This window comes from Pseudophryne corroboree, chromosome 4 (assembly GCF_028390025.1).
Source record: "Pseudophryne corroboree isolate aPseCor3 chromosome 4, aPseCor3.hap2, whole genome shotgun sequence".
Lineage (NCBI taxonomy): Eukaryota > Metazoa > Chordata > Amphibia > Anura > Myobatrachidae > Pseudophryne > Pseudophryne corroboree.
In genome coordinates this window covers 709177149-709194887 of record NC_086447.1, presented here as the reverse complement: position 1 = coordinate 709194887, position 17739 = coordinate 709177149, and the positions used below count along the sequence as shown (strand labels likewise).

Here is a 17739-nt window from a genome sequence, read left to right as displayed (position 1 = left end):
AGAATATGGGTTTTTTTTGTATGTGGTATGTTGAAAATTGTGTTTATAGTACAACTGCACTAAAATGCACCTTAGTGCGAGAAGCAATTCTCAACCAATTTGAACACCTACATGTAGCCATATTGGACATTAGTTCTTTAAGAGTCTATGTACTAAGCATTGGATGGAGATAAAGTGGACAGAGATAAAGTACCAGCCAATCAGCTCCTAACTACCATGTTAATGGCTGTGTTTGAAAAATGACAGTTATAAGCTGATTGGCTGGTACTTGATCTTTGTCCATGTTATCTCACGCCAAGGCTTACTACTGTACATAGAGGTCATAGTTTGGTGTTCATGCCAATCATCAGAATCAGGACATATATGATGGGTTTAAATGTGCGGTACCTTATTGAAAAGAATTAACAAATACATTTGCCTGATCTTGTTAACATTTTAGCTGAAAGTAGATGTGTTTAGATTAATGTAAATTGAGAGCTATTGAAGTCATCATTTTTACGTTCATTTTATGTTAAAAGGTCTACCTATAAACTTAGTGCATTGATATTGCTGTTATTAATTTCATTTTTATTATCATTTTTCTTATTGTATTATCATAATTTATTTATAAAGTGTCAATGTATATAACCAATGCTGTAAAATCAGACAACACTGAACACATCATGTTAATATGTTAATCAAAAGAGTATCCAAAAAATGTCTGTCAATCTGAGAGACATCAATCATCAGGTACAATATGAAAGCATTTTTGGAGATGGCCTTGTATGATAAAGGAAGAGATAGCCATAGTTTTAAGTTCCGAAACTTCACAGAGAAATTGGAAGGTAGGCATCATTCCACCTCCAGCCAGAAATATGGAAATGGCTGGTTGTCGGTACATTATTCTGCCCTAATAAATGTGTGAGTTGGCACCAGCATCATCAGGGTAACTAGGATTAAGGGGGACCTTACAAATAGGAGAGGTGGATAAGTTGCCCAAGAAACCATTCAGCTTCTAGCTATAATTTTATAGACTGTAGTTGATAAATGATAGCCAGGACCTGATTGGTTGGTATGACCAACCTCTACACTTGTCCTTTTTAGAAGATTTAATACATTTTCCCCTAGAACTCTCAGCACTAGATTGGCAGCTATTTTATTACATACCTGCACAGCACCAATGGAACACTTTGATATTTTGCCCCAAAACTAGTTTTATGGTTATTTTAACTTAGTTTCACAGCACTCTGTCCAGCTGCTGAATCTGGATAAAGTGGTATGAAACTAGATTAAAATATCCAGTTTCATATTAATAGTGTAGGCATATGCAATGGGGAATTATGGGTGAAAACAATCCATCTAGACAATTTACTATTTAAAGCTGTTACTCTGTCATTACTAGAACTGCACATGTTGTTGAAGTAGCTCTTATTTACAGGCTATTAAATGATGTCACTGGCAGAATCACATAAATGGTTCAATATTTATTACATCACTGATGTAACACAATGTCCTCTGTGATTACATCTGAAATCACCTAGATTATCAAATGAAAGGTCATAAAAGTGTTTATCATAAATATATCAAAATCAGATATTGCCAAATATAACATTATAAGAATGTATTTTACAACTTTTATTTTTTCTCTGTTATTGGAAACTAAAATCATCATCCTTTTAGCAATATGTACCGTAGGAAGACTATTTCTCTACAATAGAAAACAGGTAGAACTGATGCTTTGAGTCTATATGTAGATACATTATTTAAGATTTAAAAACAGCATGGTAACAAGTTGATATGTTTAAAGAGAGCCCATCAGTCAGTTCTAATCTACATTTGGCAAGGGAAATTCTAACACCTATTTGCATGTATAAATGACATTTTTGTCAAGAAACTTAGTAAGGGAAAGAGAAAGCAGGAGATCAGATGGTTTTCTTAAAAAAAAGTTCTCATGTCTACTGCTTGTTGAATAACTCTGTGTAAAGGAGTAATTGTGTACTTGTTAGTTTCTGTTATTATAACCTAATTTACTGTTCTGTGCACTTGCAGTCATACACATGCAAAAACAAAAACAAAAAAAACAAACAAAAACAAATGTACAGCTGTGTGGTGTGACATGCAGGAAAATGGAATCAATGAAAAAATGCCATTGAAAAACAACATCAATTCCATGAAAATGTCAAATAAAGGATGGTAAAATGGTGCTTTAACTGTTTGAAAGTAACCTACAGTATCTGTAATCCTTAATTATAATTGCTATGTACATCATTTATGTATTTAATTAGGCAGTACGGATGGTGTAATAGCTAGCATTATTGCCTCACAGCACTGAGGTCATAGGTTCTATTCCCGCCATGGCCCTGTGTGGAGTTTGTATATTCTCCCTGTACTTGGGTCGGTTTCCTCCAGGTTATCTGGTTTCCTCACTTAATCCAAAACACATGCTGGTAGTTTAATTGGCTCCCAACAAACTTAACCCCAATGTGAATATGTGTGCATGCACATGTAATAGTGAATATTGGCCCTCATTCCGAGTTGTTCGCTCGGTATTTTTCATCGCAACGCAGTGAAAATCCGCTTAGTACGCATGCGCAATGTTCGCACTGCGACTGCGCCAAGTAACTTTACTATGAAGAAAGTATTTTTACTCACGGCTTTTTCATCGCTCCGGCGATCGTAATGTGATTGACAGGAAATGGGTGTTACTGGGCGGAAACACGGCGTTTCAGGGGCGTGTGGCTGAAAACGCTACCGTTTCCGGAAAAAACGCAGGAGTGGCCGGAGAAACGGTGGGAGTGCCTGGGCGAACGCTGGGTGTGTTTGTGACGTCAACCAGGAACGACAAGCACTGAAATGATCGCACAGGCAGAGTAAGTCTGAAGCTACTCTGAAACTGCTAAGTAGTTAGTAATCGCAATATTGCGAATACATCGGTCGCAATTTTAAGAAGCTAAGATTCACTCCCAGTAGGCGGCGGCTTAGCGTGTGTAACTCTGCTAAATTCGCCTTGCGACCGATCAACTCGGAATGAGGGCCATAGTGTGTAAGCTCCACTGGGACAGGAACTGATGTGAATGGCAAGATACTCTCTGTAAAGTGCTGCGGAATGTGTGCGCACCATATAAATAACTGGTAATAATAATAATAATGTTACTCATTATAATTAAATATTGGAAATTATGATATATTTCTTTTAGTAATGTTTTATTTGCATTTTGAATTGAATTACACCCTCTACAGTATAAAGCAAAACAGTATTTGTGAGAAAATTCAGCATGCCATCACTCTAATAATATTTTTCAAAAACAGAGTTTCCAAAGACAATTTCAGTTCACAATATGCTTTAATCAGTTAAGTGTTTCATCTAATAAAAGCATTCTTCAGAAAATGGAATTTGATTATAACATCTTGTTTATAGCAACCATGTTGTCTATCAAGCTTTCCGTCAGCAACTCCATTTAACATAGCATGATACTTTCTGAGGAGGAAGAAAGATTTCGTGGTGAACATTCCATTGCTTGCTGGTTATTCTAGATAACAATGACAATAATGTAGCTCTGTTCTCTTTGGGACAGCAGCCAAGCACCACAGAAAAGAATGCTTTTGCTGTTATCAAATTTGTAACAATCACAGAGTAAACATAACTTATAATTTCCCCTAACATACTTGGCACCTCTAATAGGTATTGTTATTAGCCAGTATATGCATTGACCTTAAGAAAGGCAGTGGTCTCATGCGGTTTGGCTTGAACAGCATAAGATTAAGTTTAACCCTCCAAAACACTGTATAAGAAATCCAGTGGATTGTAGGGCAAAATAACTGGTGATGTACTGCAATATGTGGTGATTGTAAACACACAGAAAAATAAACAGCCTTGATTAATTTAATATCTGATCTATTATATTTTTTCAGTCATGTGTCCAATGTGTAAGAAAGAAAAAAAATGACAATAATTTATGGTGTCTTTCAATTATATGCATATACTAAAATAAAGATTTATGTAATGCTTCAAAAGACAATCTACATTGTGTTGTCTCTACCGTGCATGCACCAAATGTGATACATTTCATGCTCAAACAAAATAATAAAGATGCCATAAAAACAAATATCCTGTGTTGTGTCAAATCATACTTACTTTAACCCCATTTAATACCATACTTGGAAGGGCTGTAACTGTGATGTGCAAGTGTTGTTGTTACACAAGGAGCAGAGCCCTGGCGGCAGCACCATTGCTGCCCTGCAGCATCTGTATATAGCATGCATGATGCACTGTGCAGCATGTGGAGCCGCCTGAATTGTTCTTAGGACGCTCCAGGTGAGCAGTGCTCTACTAAGCTGTTGGCCTAGCACCCTTGTTGTTATGTCATTACATCATTGGTCTAGGGGGATTGGGGGGGCATAAGGTACATTGCATTCCTGTTACAGAGCTTGAACTCTGTGACACCAAATATGACAGAAGTATGCAGAATTTATTTTCTTGCATTTGTCATAAAATAAACAAATCCAAATCCAAATACAGTGAAGCTCTATGTGCCAATTCTCATATGATCCCCTAATAATCACAATCACTTGAAAATAAATTTAAGTTATATACTCTATATTCTTTCATTGCAGTCTGCTATTAGAAGAGTCTGTGCTGCTTGATTATGATTGTGGTTTCTACTTCCCCTCCAGGCGGGGGCGTTTCAGCAGAGGAGAGGGCCCGTGTGTACCTCCAAGTGGGCCCCCTCCTCTGTACGGCACTGGAGGCTCCAGCATTGTGCAGAGTCTACTGCACATGTGCAGGTCTCTGGAGACAAGGTGTCCACAATGATCCACAGACTAATTTGGCTACTGCGCATGCACGGTGGCCATTTTGGTGGCCATTTTAGCTGAAACCGCTGCGCCCGACGCTGGACTCTAGAAATGTAAGTATTAAAATGGGTTCAGTGTGTGCAGTGTGGCCCCCCCTGGACCCAGGGGCCCATGTGCACCACACACATTGCACCCATTATAGAAACGCCAATGCCTGCAGGGCTTAAAGTATGCAGAGAGAGGGCCAGTGCCAGGGTTTTTAGAAACCCCCTGCAAACTATAAATTTGCGCCTTACATCTCATCATTTATAAAGGGACAGTGGTCTCACAAGGAAGGGTTATGGTCACACAATAGTTACCCCAGTTCAAATTACGCCACACAGTAGTACAATCTTATTCGCATTTCATTACACATAGTGACCCTGAATCATATTACACCACATAGTAGTGACCCTTCACATTACGACACACATGTTACATCACTCAGCAATGCAACTTATTAATGGTATGCTACACAGTGGTACCACTTATGCAAGTTATGCCACACAGTAGTGCCCCTTATACACAATGATCGCAGTAGTGCCTCTTATACACAATTCCCACAGGAGTACTGCCCCTTACACATAGTGCACAAAGTAGTAGTGCCATTTATGAACATAATGCCCACAGAAGTGCCTCTTATGCACATAGTGCCCAAAGTAGTGCCCCTTATACAAATCTTTGTCACTCCAGCTGCTCACTACCTGTGTTCCCCCAACAGCTACATGCTATGTGTCTCTCCAGCAACTTCCCTGCCTCTCTGTCACTCCAACCCTCTCTCAGAGTGTCTTCAGCATGCACAGAGCCAGCTCCTCTTCACTTTAGAGATGGTGATGGCATGACATCACATACACAATGCTGGAAAAAGATGCTGCTGTGACCTAAGGAGGGGACAAATACCATCCAACAGACACAGCATGTGTGTGTACCAGGAGGGGTGGGCCATAGGTAGAGCATTGAGCCACCAGGACCTGAGGAAGGGGGAGGTGGCTGTAGCTTTTCAGTGACACTACAACTGCCTGCATCATCTATTGACATGGCTAGTGGGGCAGGTTTTCTGTTGGAATTACTATGCAGGGTTATGAAGGAGATAGAACTAGTTCCACCTACCATTACAGGTGATGGCACTCAGTTCCACCCTGTCACCCCCCATTTTAACCGCCTGCTCCCCTGACCATAGTAGGTATACAGAGTGATGAATATTCAACTATTTTAAGGCATGTGTCATGAAAAGTCAAAATTCAGAATGTCAATAGGCAGAATGTAGACACCAACATGTCAACATGTTCTGAATGTCAACAGTCTGAATGTTGACATGTATATTAGGTTGTAAGGAAAAATGTTGGCATTCACTAACGTTGATATGGATAGAATGTCGACTTTTAATATATCAACATTAGAATGTCAACATACAGTTTTTGTTGAAAGTGGAGTGCACTGCTGTGCAGACTCCATGTTGCTACTCCTCCAGGGCAGCTTCATTCCCTGTACCAAGATGACACCAAGGCTATTACTGAGAATGTGCTGAGCTATCTTGAAACTGTGTTAGATTGCCACCGCAGAAGACAGTTTTCTTCCATTTTTCTCATTTTGACCTGCGATTACTTGCCATTTTTGCTGCTTTGCCATCATCCTGCACCAATGCTTGGTACCTACATACACTTACTGGCTGGTGAGCTGTATGACATCCCACTCTGTTGATGCTCTGCTCCATCTTCCAGTGTGCATAACAGTGAGTATGGCTGTACCTTTTTTTATCATTTTCAATATAATCACCCCACTGGATAAGCAATTGTGTTGTTCATTGATTCATGGAATTCACTGATGTGTACAGAAACTCTGCCATATCATCAAACCTGTACACACATATTTCCATAAGTTAATGGGCCCAGACACACAAGTTTTAAGTACACAGGCCCCAAGCTACTAGAATGCCCACAGCAGCACATTGAAGCCATCTGAGGCATATAAGCAGCCCAGACTGCTTCTTGAACACATAATGTTTACAGTGCAGTGTAGCAAAATGGCAACAGATTAGAGCACAGAAGCAGTACAATTAAGTTTGTAAGAAGCATACATACAAGAGCTACACCTATAAAGTAGTTTATCAAGCTAAAAGGTGCTGAGAATTATACAAACTGGAAGTTTGCTATGGAAATGCAATTAAAATGTAAAAGATTGTGGAAAGTGACTGTAGATCCTGGTGACAGTCCAATCCAAGGCTATGTAGAGAGAGCCATGAGTTACTATTGGCTTATGTGTAGAGCAACATGTAAACTCTATAATACATATGTAAACTCTATAATACATGGAAAGATGTCAGCGAAAAGTCGTGAACAGCATACCAAGATGTCTCATGAGAAGGATAAATTGAAGACATTATTGTATAACACCAAGTTATGGCAATGCAACAGCATGAGTTACTGTATTACCAAAACAATGGGGGTCATTCTGACCCGATCGCACGCTGCAGTTTATTGCAGTGGTGTGATTGGGTAAGAACTGCACATGCACCGACAGAGGCGGTCGCTGGGTGGGGGGGGGGTGGGGGGGCGGAACGGTGGCCTTTGGACGCCGTTTCGTGTGCACGGTCTTGCCAATGCAGGTGTGGCCGCACCGAATGGGGGGCGGGCCGCAGTTGCTGCGTGACATCACACGCAGCCGCTGCGGGCTCGGGAGCGATGAGTAGCTCCCGTACAGCACATTAAAGCTGTGCTGGTCGGGAGCTACTCTTGAAGTGCAAAGGCATCGCCATCGTCTCAGTGATAGCATGCCTTAATACCCAAAGTGTGGCAGGGAATGCTGGAATGTGTTTTTCCACAGCAGCTGCAGGGGCACAGGTTGAAGACACATGTTGTTGTATATAAATTAGTAAAAACTTAAAAAAGAAAAAGAAAAAAAATATGCTTACTCTCCGCCAACGCTGGCCACTCATACTCATCTACATCTGGGGCCACAGCTAGCCACTCAGCCTCCTCATCAGAAGAGGGGGTGGGAGGTTGGGAGGGGGAAGTGGCTTGAAAGGGGGTGGGAGGTTGGATGGGGAAGGTGGATCAGATTGAGTGGGGGATAGAGCATGAGGGATAGAGGGAGGTTTAGAGGGGGTGGAAGCTTGAGGGAGGAAGGAGGTTCATAGAGGTGGAAGCTTGATGGGGAAGGCGGTTCAGAGAAGGAGGAAGCTTAAGGGGGGGCAAGAAGATCAGAGGGGGAGGAAGATTGAGGAGGGAAGGAGGTTCAGAGGGGAAGTGCTAGGCGTGTCGGCTCTCGCCGGCGCCCCTACCATTGCCAAGCAACGTCACGGCCACCGCGCCTCCCTGTTCCCCTGCACGGCGCCTAGCAATGCCAGGACACCATGCGCGCTGAGTGGCCGGGTCCCTGGCAACGCCAGGACGCCGTACGCACTGAGCCGCCGGGTCCCTGGCAATGCCAAGACGCCGTGCGCTCGGAGCCGCCGGGTCCATGGCAACGGGGACGGCACAGGCAGACCGCATTCCCCGTTGCCATGTTAATATTATAGACACCTGTTTAACTCTGAGTCGTGCAGCAAGGCAGCTGCACGACATCACTAATTAGGCTCTCTATAGCCATTGGAGGGCTCCCTGTTATATTCTGTCTCTGTGCATTACACAGACGCCGGTGATAGCTTCCCGTGAGCTGTTCCTGCTCTGGAGAAAATTCCCTGTCCGGTGTTCCGTTTCCAGTCATCTTGTTCTGGTGGTCCTGACTCCTGGTGTCGGAAGCTAATCCTTGTACTTCTCCCTGCCTTCCTGTTGGTTGTTACCTGCGTTTGAGATTAGAAGATTTCAGTTCGCTTACGGTTGTTCCCGGTGTTGTGAGTAGCGGCCTTCAGCCACGCCTTGCGGCCTTGGCTGTGGAATTCCGTTTATTCTTGTTCCTTTTGGTGTTTTTGCGGAGGTGTTCTGCCATAGCTGTCCTTCCTGGTATACGGCGGTGCCGTGTAGGGTTTGGATAACGTACCTTGGTTTCCTTTCCCTCTGGTGGCCGTGCCACACATACCATTAGTTTGTAGTTTTGTAGTAGCCCCTAGCTCAGTTGTTGTGATTAGTTAGAGGTCCCCTTGTTATCATCCCGTCTCTGTTTACGCCTTGTCTCATACTAAGACTGGGGGGCATCAGAGTAAGGCAAACCTAATCCGCCCTTCAAACGCGGCTGCAGTGGGCCCAAGAACACATAGTCTCGCAGGCGTAGACGGACCACGCGGGGGAAACAACTGAGTTAGGTTGCTAGGGGTTATTATTTATACCTAGTCATAATTTCAGCATCACGTTCTTGTGCTCGGGACTTACCACTCCATATCTTTCGTTCGGAGCACAAAGAACGTAACAGGAAGGAAGATTGAGGGGCTGATGGAGGTTCAGAGGGGGTGGAAGATTTGAGGGGGGGAGGGAGTTTGATGAGGGCATGGTTCTTGAGGGGGTGTGAGGATTTGCTGAGGGGATTGTTGTCTTTGCTGCTGCCTCCTTCATGCTCTGCCTAAGGAGAGAGTAACACAGTTTTTTTTATCTATTTTACTTAAATTTTGAAAACAAAAAAACCATTAGCTACTCGATAATGCACAATTCAAAATGTGATTTAGTAGGTATTTGTCCATTGAGAAATAAATATTAAAAAAGGTATTTGTAAAGTCCCCATTTACAAAAAAAATCTTTAAATGTGTTGTCAAAATAGAAAAGGACCATATGTCATATCCATTGTTCAGTATATGTGTGATTTATGTGTACTAATTTAAAATCAGTGCATATGTCATGTGCATATGTCATATCAACATACAACCCACACACATACTGTATACCTGCATACAAACATCTATGCCTACAGAAAATCATTATCACTTTATACAAGCAAAACAACATACACACATTTAAGGTTGCAAATATTACTATGCATTCACAGCCTCTCGTTTCAGCTGTGGACGCTGATGAGAGGCTGTAGACGCTGACTAGATCAGGGGGCTGGAAGCGGAAGTGATGAGCACGTGCGGGAGGAGGCCAGGAATCTGGAAGCGGTGCCTGGCTGAGCGGATGACGGGCTGAGCGGGCTGTGTACAGCAGAACGGGCAGCAGGAGAATCGCTGCTGCCGCTGCTCTGTGTGCGCTTCAGCTGCTGTGTGTGTGGGAGTGAGTGAAATTGTGTGAGTGAGAGGGCACTGCTGGACCGTTGCTGCTACCGTGGCTTGTGGAGTGAGTGAGCAAGTAAGTGTATGAGGGCCACATTTACATGTGTGTGTAAGTGTGTGAAATAGGGAAGTGTGAGTGCTACTGCTGGGTGAGTGACTGAGTGTGCGCTGCTGGGGGTGAGAGTGTGAGTGCTGCTGCTGCTGCAGGGTGAGAGTGAATGAGGGAGTGCTGCTAGGGGAGGAAAGCGTGTGAGGGGTGCTGCTGCTTGGTGAGTGAGTGTGCACTGCTGCAGCCACAGCCTGCGTGTGAGAGGTCTGCGGACTGTGGATGGAGTAGATGCCAGAAGCCGGGTGCATGGCAGCAAGTGAGAAAGAGGCGCAGAGAGCTGGAGCAACTGCAAGGAGGAGCGGTGACGCAGGAGAGAACCCACTCAGATACGTATTGATTATATACTTTATTGTGTATGTGATTGAATTGGCTATTTCTGCTGTTTTGAGAATAGAGATGAGCGGGTTCGGTTCATCGAGATCCGACCCACCCCACCCCCGAACTTCACATGGTTTACATGGGTCTGAGGCAGCCTTGGTTCTTCCTGCCATACTCGCAAAACCCGAACGGGGGAAAACGTCATCATCCCGCTGTCGGATTCTTGCGAGATTCGGATTCCATATAAAGAGCCGCGCGTCGCCGCCATTTTCACTCGTGCATTGTAGATTGAGCAGAGAGGACGTTGCTATGTTCTCTGCCTGAATAGCCCAATATCAGCTAAATATCAGCTCAATATCTGTGCTCAGTATCAGTGCTGCATTGTGGTGACCAGTATATAGTAGTACAGTACAGTAGTCCATTGCTGTATCTTGCTGCTCCGTGTCAGTTCTAGTGTCTTGAACAGTGCTCAATATCTGTGCTCAGTATCAGTGCTGCATTGTGGTGACCAGTATATAGTAGTACAGTACAGTAGTCCATTGCTGTATCTAGCTGCTCTGTGTCAGTTCTAGTATCCTGAACAGTGCTCAATATCTGTGCTCAGTATCAATGCTGCATTGGGGTGACCAGTATATAGTAGAACAGTACAGTAGTCCATTGCTGTATCTTGCTGCTGCTCCGTGTCAGTTCTAGTATCCTGAACAGTGGGGGTAATTCCAAGTTGATTGCAGCAGGAATTTTGTTAGCAGTTGGGCAAAACCATGGCCCTCATTCCGAGTTGATCGCTAAGTTTTTCGTTCGCACAGCCTATTAGTAAAGTTGCGTTAATGTAGTAAATTTGCGAACATCCGCCCCCAACGTATTTTAGCACATTCGCACGCATTATTACACAAAGTGGGCGTACGGCAAATGACATCGCAACAATGCGAAATCCTCGCAGCAATGCGAACCCATCGCATAAACACATACTTCTTCGTACAAATACTAAGTTGTAGTATATTTACACATTTTTCAGTTAAAGTGATCACTTTTGCTGAAAAACGCACCACAATTTGTTTTTATACTATTAAGTGGACTAACACCTTCCAAATCAAAGTCCACAAGCCCTCCTCAATAACAAATCCAATTAGTGAATTAATTGAAATGGTCATGATCAATTAAGTATTTGTTGAAATCCCAGAAAAACACTTTGTAGCCATAAAATAACCTCCTTTTATTTACATGTTTAATATAAATATAGATGTTTGCAATGTGCTTGGTCTAATGTGTTTTTAGAATTTATTAAAGTACAGTTTTTGTATGTGAATGAAGGTGTATGCATGTTTAAAAAGCCAATAACATGTTTTAGTTGTTGATTTTAAAAAACTTACGTTAGATGTTTGAAATGTTTAAGGTAAGAAATGTTTGTTCTGCAATCTGCTGTTCCTTTATTGCATGACTAAATAATAAAGAGCCGCTGAAGTTTTTAAATTTATTAGTTTATTTTTTTTTAAAAGTGGAATACTGATATTATCCTTTTTTATAATATATAAAATTATAATAATAAAATTAACAAAATTTTTGCATGGCGTCCAAAAGCCCCACCAAGGCCTGGAGATGGCGCCTCATACTGCCAACTATATCCTGCAAGGATGTTGGATCTCCAACGGCAACATCTGTAATTAAGAGATAACAAACATTACTAACTTACTCACATTGCTTATTAGCCTAGCAAGGCACAAAGCACACTTTAATGCATGCAGGTCCAAACTGCATTCCTCCTGCTTGTGTGAAACTACATATACCAGCAGTCGTTGACTCAGTTTTGGTGCCAGGGAATGAAAAACCTGTGTAAGGGCATGCTGGGATGTGTAGTTTTTCTACAGTTGCAGTTGCGCAGTTTGGACAGGCCTGCTTAATGGCAAAGTTGATACCTCATGACTGTTTTAGGGTTCAATCATTAGCCTTAAAAAAAGCCAGCATGCTCAGTTTTTTTGTGTGACTTATTCCAATTGTAAAGAGCATGGCCTACATTTGCTCCTATGTGATTTCATTGTAAGATGTAGCGTTGGCCATAGCAAACAAGGCTAAATAAATTTAATAACTTGTAGAAGTTGTTCCCCAATAGTCAAGATTAATTGTATTGTTTGTTCTGGGCAACATCCCATGTTAAAGTTATGGTGGTAATTCCAAGTTGATTGCAGCTTTAAAAATTTAAGTAGTTGCTCAAAACCATTTGCACTGCAGGGGAGGCAGATATAACATGTGCAGAGAGAGTTAGATTTGGGTGTGATGTGTTCAATCTTCTATCTAATTAGCACATTAAAAATAAAGCAGCCAGTATTTACCCTGCACAGAATCAAAATTACCCAATCACATCGAAGTCTCTCTGCACATGTTATATCTGCCTCCCCTGCAGTGCACATGGTTTGGCCCAACTGCTTAAATTTGTCCGGCATGCAAACATCTTGGTTTTTCCCCCTATGTTCCATCTTCAACACTGTTACACCATGTTGCCATTCATTCACATCCTTTATTTGTGGCATGATTTAAAAGGGGTTTGGTCCTGCCTCCTCACACTGCATATCAATATCTTCCGAAGGCCACCATATCATAGCATTCCCACACTCCCTGAAAGCTGCCCTTACTAAATAAGTGCAAACAGGGTTTATTTTATTTTTTTTTCATTTTGTGAATGTAACTTTCCCACCACAAATCAGTGTGTCATTAGTCTACATAACAAAGTGAAGCATGTGTTTTGTAAGTTTAAATTTTCTGACTACACAGGCCCAAGTGTAAATCGACAACAACATACTAAACTCCACTCAGGTCTAACTGTTGGCCTTCAAAACTAACACATATAAACCCTGTTGTCCTGCCAACCCTGGCTACCTAATGAGTGTCAACCTAGAGTGGACACACAAAATATTGCACACATACACACTGTACATATAATGACACTCACAAATATGTAAAGGCAACATGTACACCATGAGGAAAATATCCAAATTTTGTCCTGGGGACAAGAATTCAAACAGTACAACCCTGCATGTTTTGGCATTGTAAGTGTAAGTGGGTAATCATTTCGACACCAAAACCAAACTTACTTTCCACGGCAACATCCTGACTCCCGGATGGTTCGTCAGGGGCTTCCTGTGCCCATTCACTGGGTGGTGAGCTTGGCATGATCGGTGAAGCCGGCTGAGGGATGGTGAAAGGAGGAGGGATTGGGGAAGGAGGAGGGATTGGGGAAGGAGGATGGATTGGGGAAGGAGGAGGGATTGGGGAAGGAGGAGGGATTGGGGAAGGAGGCTGGATTGGAGCAACAATTTCAGAGGGGGGGTCTGATTGCGAGGGCGAGGGGGGTGGAGAGAAATGTAAGGCAATAGAGGGTGAGGGGGGTTCAGATGGGGATGACGAAGATGAAGGAGAAGGGGTATGGGAAGGAGGAGAAGGGGTCCCAGAAAGAGATGGAGAGGTGTGGTGAGAAGGGGAATGGAAAGTGGAGTGGGCCAGGGAAGATGAGGGGGCCTTGGAAGATGAGGTGGACTGGGAAGATGATGGGGACTGGGAAGCTGAGGGGGACTGTGAAGGGGAGGGGGAGTGAGAAGGGGAGGGGGACTGTGAAGGGGAGGGGGAGTGAGAAGGGGAGGGGGAATGAGAAGGGGAGGGGGAGTGAGAAGGGGAGGGTGAGTGGGAAGGGGAAGGGGGTGGGGAGTTGTGCCGTTGTTGTTGTCCTAGAATGTAAATATTGTAAACATTGTTAAATTATGCAAAATTGCATAGTATTCATTTGTTCATATCAATGTTCTGTTACATATTTTTTTTTTAATATATTTTTTTTTGAAACTCAAACATGTTAAGATCCTCTTCATGTTGGCCACAGCAAATAAAATGTTTCAAAACGTGAACTTTGAAGCTCATTCCTTAATCTAGTCCATTGAGTCATAGTGATTGGTCTAGGCACCATCACCAGATTAGTATTCAAGGCACCTTATTATATAGCCAGCACTGATCCAGTATTTTGGAGCAGTTTCCAGGCTGCTTCTTATTTCTTGAAAACATGCACTTGTTTCGTGTCACTTTACTACAGTCAGTACTGTTTTCCCTAACCACACACACTGTCCTAATTTCCTAAAAAATACACTGAAGGATGCAATTAGCCTACCACTTACTGTAAAATCTTGGTAATTCCAAGGGGATTACAGCATGAATTTATTTTGCATTTGGCCAAAAGCATGTGCTCTGCAGGGGTTGCATATATAACATGTGCAGAGAGAGTTAGATTTGGGTGTGTTTAGAAATTATGGCCATGGAAAATCCAGCCTGTTTTATTTTAACACTGCAAATTTAAAAAATGCTTTAACACACACCACCACAATCTTACACACTCTGCACATGTTACATATGCTTCCCCTGCAGTGCACATGGTTTTGCACAATGGTTTTCAACAATGCGTCGGAAACAAAGAAAAACAAGCAAACATTAGCACATTTTAAGTTAAAAATCGTATGTAATGTAACTTACTTCGTGTATGGAGAGCACGGATTTGCTGGCGGATCTCCGCCAACAGATCTGGAGTCCGCCTGCGGAGATCACTCCAGCGCCTCTCCAGCTGGATGATTGTCCGCCTGCTGCGGACGCGAGTCCGCAGCAGGCGGCGGACCTCCGCGTAGGCCTCGCGCTTCACCCGATTGGGGATGAAGCGCCCAACGCGGCCTACGCGGCGGTCCATCACCGCCACCAGCACGCGGAGCTCCCGCCTGGAGAACGGTGCTGCACGCATCATGGCAATGGCGTTTTCCTTATTTGGGCATATATTTATAGTGTCTGGTAGCATGTGATTGGCCAAAAATATGTCATTTCTAATAACTTTATTGATCTTTGCAATGCTGTGAAGAGCAGAGTGTTATTTTGCACGAGCGGAAATTCGCATTAGCAGAAGCGAAAATGTTTGTTAGAAACAATTAGATAAAACACACAGAGACAGACTTTACTGAAAATTACTAAACATATCTGTGTACTCACCACAGGTCGTGTGATCATTCAGCTGGACAGTCACAAAGTGTCAAACATTGAGTATCATTTGTTTGTGTGTTTGTTTACATAATCAGGATTTGAGGATATAAAATAAATAAGGACACTATTTATTAACATTACAGTATTTAAATTATTACATAAACATTGTCAGCTTAACGTGTTTTTGTTTTTTATGTTTAAAAAGAAAAAACCATTCAAACACAACAACAGCATTCCCCAATCACTTTACAAGAACATACTAAATGCAATCATGTTTAAAAATACATAAGCATACTGGGTTGTATTATTTGTGCAAATATAAATGGGAAAAACACTATACCTGAAATGTTCTGCTACGATTCTTGCCCTCACTTGGCTCCCCCTCCGTGTCACACTCCCCCCACCGAAGCGTGGCACAACCCCTGGCTCCTCATCAGGCAATTCCTCTGCCTGAGGAAGCTCAACACTACTCCTTACCGCGATATTATGGAGTATTGCGCACAGGACCACTATTTTACTTGCCATCTCCGGCGAATACATGATGTCGCCACCCGTGCGGTGGAGCACACGAAAGCGCCCTTTCAGGACACCAATTGTGCGCTCCACCAGCTGCCTAGTGGCAGTAAGCGCGGAGTTAAATGCCATCTGTGGTCCTGGCCTGGGATTACGGTAAGGAGTCATGAGCCAGGGGGTGCAAGGATATCCACGGTCTCCTGTTGGAATAAGAGCCACATTTTAGATCTCAAATTTCATATATTGTTGTTACTTTTTAACTAAAAAATTTGAGCAACAACTCACCCAATAACCACATGTCTGGTCGTTGACTTGATCTTAATCTCTGCCATATCCCTGATTGTCTAATGACATACGCATCATGGGAACTCCCTGTAAACTTTGCGTTCAGGGAAAGGATCTGGAGGGATGGCCCACAAACAACCATTACATTCAGAGAATGAAACAGTTTCCTGTTTCTATAAATTTCTTCATTATGTCTTGGTGGCTGAATAGCAACATGTGTGCCATCCACAACCCCAATAACATGTGGAAAGCGACTACCACCTTCCGCAAATTGCCGCTTCACCACATCTAGGGCACCAACATCCAAAGGCATAGCAATAAATTGCTTAACACGCTTGATGAAAGCCTGGCAGACACGTCGCAGGACCTTACTGAACTGGCCCTGCGACATGCCAACCAGGTCTCCAACAACATGCTGGAATGATCCTGTGGCCAAAAAATGTAACACTGCAAGGAATTGTGTCAATGGTGGTATTGCTGTAGGATACCGAATTTCAGACTCCAGATCACTCTCTATTATGGAGAGAGTGTCTAGGATTAGATGTGGTGGCAGCCGGTATCTACGCACCACCACATCATCTGGCATCCCAAAAAGTATGACACGGGTTCTGAAAATTGGTGGCCTAGCACGCCTCCGTTGCCTTGGTTGATGAGGAGCCGGCTGTGGTTGTGGGGCTGGCGGTTGGGGTGGGAGTGCTGGCGTGGGTTGGGGAGGTAGGGCTTCTGCCGCAATATGTATTGACATCACACACTTTTTGGAGAGAATGTTAAGAAATGTCAATTTTAAAAAAATCAAAGTTTTACTAAATTTAACACAATAACTGTTTTTACAATTGTGGTGTCAACTTACTGCAGGAGCGTACATTTTTTCTGTGTTGAATTCATGTAAAAAATACAAAAATAAAAAGCAAATAAAACTAAATTTAATATTTGGATATAAAAAACATATATTAATGCAAAAAATCTTTTGAAAAACAAAAAAAAAATAAAAAAAAAAAATTTAGTACCTAGTCCAGGAAAGACAAACACTACTTTGCAGATCAATCCTGGAAACCCCAAACACTTTGTTTAGCAAACTTTACACAAAAATTAATTAAAAATTAAAAAAAAAAACAAGCACCAACACAGGCCAACGACACTTACCTGCTCCTAAAGAAATAAAGTCTTGTTTTTGTGGACCACACCCAAAATTAAAGTCAAAATTGGTTTTTTTCACCAAAAAAACAAAACCTACAAGAGAACACAAATGACAGTCAAAAACAGCATACAGACACTTCCAACAAACAAACTCCAACACAGGCCAACGACACTTACCTGCTCCTAAAGAAATAAAGTCTTGTTTTTGTGGACCACACCCAAAAATAAAGTCAAAATTGGTTTTTTTCACCAAAAAAACAAAACCTACAAGAGAACACAAATGACAGTCAAAAACAGCATACAGACACTTCCAACAAACAAACTCCAACACAGGCCAACGACACTTACCTGCTCCTAAAGAAATAAAGTCTTGTTTTTGTGGACCACACCCAAAAATAAAGTCAAAATTGGTTTTTTTCACCAAAAAGTA

The 17739-nt window shown here is 42.4% G+C and overlaps 1 protein-coding gene across 2 annotated transcripts; it reads right to left on the bottom strand.

Moving 5' to 3' along the window:
- Positions 1–11837: 11837 nt before the first annotated feature.
- On the bottom strand, positions 11838–17383 carry LOC134910205 (putative nuclease HARBI1). Of its 2 annotated transcripts, XR_010176146.1 has the most exons (6): positions 17316–17383; positions 16173–16287; positions 15715–16087; positions 15384–15405; positions 13463–14092; positions 11838–12031 (listed from the first exon to the last, which is right to left on the bottom strand). XR_010176146.1 is itself a non-coding variant. In XM_063917970.1 (5 exons), the coding sequence occupies exons 1-3, from the start codon at positions 16561–16563 to the stop codon at positions 15402–15404; spliced, it is 768 nt and encodes a 255-aa protein (XP_063774040.1). In that variant the 5' UTR covers positions 16564–16741; the 3' UTR covers positions 11838–12031; positions 13463–14092; positions 15384–15401. The 2 variants fall into 2 exon arrangements, 1 of the variants encoding a protein (XP_063774040.1); XM_063917970.1 differs by lacking the exon at positions 17316–17383 and having other exon boundaries at positions 16173–16741.
- Positions 17384–17739: the final 356 nt, after the last annotated feature.